Source organism: Thunnus maccoyii, chromosome 3 (assembly GCF_910596095.1).
Source record: "Thunnus maccoyii chromosome 3, fThuMac1.1, whole genome shotgun sequence".
NCBI classification, from domain to species: Eukaryota; Metazoa; Chordata; class Actinopteri; order Scombriformes; family Scombridae; genus Thunnus; species Thunnus maccoyii.
The window spans coordinates 8,078,878-8,083,383 of NC_056535.1; the positions used below are offsets into that span (position 1 = coordinate 8,078,878).

At 37.5% G+C, this 4,506-nt stretch overlaps 1 protein-coding gene across 1 annotated transcript; it reads right to left on the bottom strand.

The window, feature by feature from the left end:
* Positions 1-949: 949 nt before the first annotated feature.
* On the bottom strand, positions 950-4,304 carry LOC121894828 (blue-sensitive opsin). The gene is made up of 5 exons (XM_042407693.1): positions 3,926-4,304; positions 2,522-2,690; positions 2,255-2,420; positions 1,917-2,156; positions 950-1,572 (listed from the first exon to the last, which is right to left on the bottom strand). Exons 1-5 carry the CDS (start codon positions 4,302-4,304, stop codon positions 1,468-1,470), a joined length of 1,059 nt encoding a protein of 352 aa, XP_042263627.1. The 3' UTR covers positions 950-1,467.
* Between the last annotated feature and the right edge of the window lie 202 nt (positions 4,305-4,506).

Consider the following 4,506-nt stretch of genomic DNA (forward strand, 5'->3'; position numbering starts at 1 on the left):
GCTTCATTAAGGATTAATCACACATTTATCTGTGACTGATAAGGTATTTATGAAGGATTTGTGGTTCAGAAATTTGGTATAGAGGCTAATTATGAGGGTGAAGGGTCAGAATATGAACAGTATGTGAGGGTTAATTGACAGTGACATCTGTTATTTTGTATACATTTGAAAGTTATGTTTGATAATTCAGAAGATTTATTTCAGACATGAAAGAATGGAAGAACTGCTGGACAATGGAAGCTGTGTCAGATGGAGAAAATTTGAGTTGGACACCACTCTCCTTGTTTATTTATCCTTTAATTAACCACCTAATATTTAAGACAAATTAAGAAGTAGCCTAGATTTGGACCTGCTACAAGTTCCTACTACAAGTGTTTGCGTGATGCAGCAGAGCCAACAGTGTGTAAATGTTCTAATCAATTACCGACTGGCAGTCTTCCAAAAACCTGGTGGTAGTAGCTTTTTCAAATTTCTTAGTGTCAGTACAGTGCCAGTCAAATGTTTGGACACACTGTGTACTGTATAACAAGTTTTTGTTTGTTTGTTTGTTTGTTTGTTTTGTATGGGTCTTTTTTGGAGTGTTCTGTTGTGCTCTTGTTGTATACTCTGAAACTGCCATTCTGTTATTTGTTATAACTGATGTTCTGAAACATATCAAGTTTCAGAATATCCACCCTGAGCTGAAAGAAAATGCTGCTGTTTGGGGTCTTTATTGAGCACTATTTAAAAAATGGGGAGTCTAAATGAAGCAGAAATGTGGCTTGGGTCAGTTTGCCAAAAGGGTGTAAGGACCATTTTCTTTCAGTAACTGCCATATTAGTTAGAGCATGATAGAGCTGAGTGTGTCTCCAGTCTATAACTTTGGCAAGCTTGCAATGTGTCACAAAGACTTTCACTGATCACATAAAGTAACACACTGAATGTGAGACATTAAATATTTTGTTTATCTGGAAAACACCAACTGCACTGTATGTACTTTACTTTTCCTAAATATATCCCATTAATCTCTACTATCTGATGGGTGTTGCAGTTTTCATATTGTGAGTAATCATTTCTCAAACTTGTTGGTCACCTGTTAATTTATTCTCTATTAGACAGCAGTTTTTATATACATACATGAAACCTCATACAACAAATGCAGCACATCTTTTAAAAGTCATTCACAAAGATGTTTACGGCATTAGAAGTATTTGCTTTCAAATATTTACTCAGTATGGGTTTCTTGACCTCAGTCCTTAAATATCCGTCTTAACATGTCATTTTTCCTCTCGCTTCAACAGCACACATCTTCAAAAGCAATATTTTCGGACTGAACACCTTTATTTTTTTACTGTATTTTTTTTTTTTTTACATTTTTCTTTGCATATAACTTTTCATCTGCACTTGTAAGAATAATATCAGTAAATTTGTGAAATTATTTGTCCATTCGATGCTATTTACAATTTTCCAGTCATAACCGCAAATGATCTAAGCAGGTCCAACTTTGGAGACTTCAGTCACTGATTGACTTGTTGATGACTCCTCATCATCTCCTCCACTCATCCCCAGCATCTTCCGTATACATGAGCGGAACTGAAAGGGAGAAACAACATGAGCACATTTGTTTGCTGTACTTTCTGCATGTAATTTAATAGCAGCATACATAGTGAAACATGCTGTAACAATATCACTATGACTTTGATTTCTTTGTTGACATAATCCAAAGAATAAAGAATTTAAAATCTGAGTTTTTAATCAAAGGTGGGTCAAGCCTTTTGTATGCTTTGAAAGTGACCAACAGAGGGCTCTACTGGCCCTGTTACTTTATGTTTGTCAATCAAACATTCAGTTCAGCTGAATGAATGCAAAGCTAACCTCATGCCAAGAAATAACAGCTAAATCAGAGTAAACACTTCTGTCTGTGACAATGAACCAACCTGTTTATTGAGGAGGATGTAGATGACAGGGTTGTAGACTGTGGAGGCTTTAGAGAGGCAGGAGGGTATGGTCGCCAGTCTCAGGTCAAACGGTTGCCCTCGGTTGTTGACAACCCAAAGAGCAAAGGAGGCGTAAGGCATCCAGCACACCAGGAAGCCCAGCACCATGACGACCACCATCCTGGTCACCTCCCTCTCTGCTTTCTGGGTGGAGGCTGACTCAGCCTGGGCCTTCGCTGCCTGTGGAGGGACAGGAGAGGTAGAAAGTCTAGTTTTTTGGGGTTTTTTCAAAAGTACATGCATATATAACATTAGATAACCTGAGATATATTGCCTACCGATTTCAGCATGATAAGCAGCTGTGAGTAGCAGAAGACGATGGTAGCGAAAGGGACAGCAAAGCAGAAGCAGAAGAGGAACATTACATAGGACTCATTGTTAAACTTGTTGTCTGTTGTGTACCAGTCCGGTCCACAGGAGCACTGCATGCCCTCTGGGATATACCTGGAGAGACAGACAATGAATCAGTATGTGTGTGTACTGTAGGTGCCTGTGCAATCGTTACTCAATTGTGTATAGTCATGTGTCTGCTCTATAATACTGACCTACTCCATCCAACCAGAGGAGGAACTGCAGCAAACAAAGCAAAGACCCAAGTCATTGCGCAGCAAGCGATAGCATGGTGAGACTTGAAGGCAAAGTTCCCGAGTGGCTTGCAGACAACCAGCCACCTTTCAAAAGCAACCACAGCAAGAGACCACAGGCTCACCATACCTAAAACAAGAGAGAAAAGAATTCAACTTAGACTGATTAGAGTTCCCCCACTGAGCTGCAACTTATATTATTGTGTTTTTGTAAAACTGGGGTTTAAATATAGCAGCCTGCAGTGCATGCCAATCTTTTTTTCTTTTGTATTTGTCCCAGATGTATACTTAACCTGTAGTGTCTTTAATGACATAATAAAATTTGCTGGCTTATTTTCAATGAATAAATAAATAGGCTGCACTGGCATTAAGACAGTTTAAAAGTGTTAAGTGACATTAATATTAATTAATATCATGGAATAAAAAAACATGATAAATGTATTTATCTCAAAGGAAGCATATAAAAATGAGACTTTTATTTCTGGTGACATCCATAATAAATAATAAAGGATCTGATGCCCATCAGGTTTGGTTTTAGACAAGTTTAGGCAGGAATAGTGTGAAGTCTTTTACCCAAGGATTTTAGAATAGTCCTCATAAACAGCTGAAGGGTCAACAATTAGACATGAAACAGGCAAAGTTTGCTCATCTTTAAAATTGATAAAAAATAAAATCTATAATTCAGTTCAGAAACCAACAAGAAAATAACGTTGATAGGATTTATTAGCTAAACCAAAAAGATAAAATTATAACTGCATGGGACATTGGCTGTTTACTAGTTATTTAAGTGGGACAAAGTGTAGTTTCTGTGGAAAAGATTTAAAACCACAATAATATTTATTTAATAGACTATCAAAGTTAAAATAACATGAATTTAGCCAGTGGAGAGCTGTTCCTTCCAATACCTTTGATATAAGAAAACTAGCACTTTAACACTCTTATCTAGCGTACAATTAAACAGACATGCTGTTATCCGTAACAGATTTTCTTGTCATGGGAAGACATGAAAGCTATGTGTTGTTTTGAAGCTGTTTTGTCTGAGATTAAAATCTTAACAATGAGGTTAGGAGACTATGTGCTGTGCGAAAACAGATCCCAGTTTAGAAGAGGAGGTGTTAGGGCAGAGAGAGCCAGAGCACAAGTATTTCATTGTATTTCATTGTATTTTTAATAAACATGACAATAAAGTTGAACTTTAACTTAATTGCAGTTTTAATACAACACATCACAGTAAATATAAGCATAAAATTTGTGTGTGTAAAAAGTTTTACCTCTATCATACCATACAGTAGATTACTACCAATAAGTTAGTATTGCATTTTCTCTTTACTTAATAGAATACATGTTAATCCTGATGCTCCTTACCACCAAGAGTTGCTGTAAATCCTTCAATCTTGCATCCCAGTGGTCCAAGAATCATGTATCTGAAGGCAAAGCAGTAGAAGCAGGTGAAGGAGCCCACGGAGGAGACGAGGAGGTTTGCCACAGCCAAGTTCACCAAGATGTAGTTCAGGTGAGATCGGAGCTTCTTATATTGAACAGTACACGCAATAGTGATGACATTGATGCCTGTGCCAGCTACAAAAAGAAAGAACATAAAGGCTGACATGGCATAAAAGATCCCCATGCTACCTAGGTGATCCTGGGGAACCAGGAACGGGCTGAGGGATGTGATATTGTTGGTGTCCAAAGGGATAGGGATCCAGAAGTCCTCTGGCAACTCCACAGGACGATTCCCTCTCATTTTTCTGTGTAAGCGTGTGTGCGTGTGTGTCAAATAAAAATTCAAAAACTTTTCAAAAAGATATTAAAATTATATTACTGTAGACAACAAATTATTTGCATCTAAACTTAAATTATACTGAGATTTGATGTTTTTAGTGTCTTCTAATGGAGGTACGTCTCTGTCTGATGGGGAGTTAAAGCCGCATTTATAGGAACTTTGA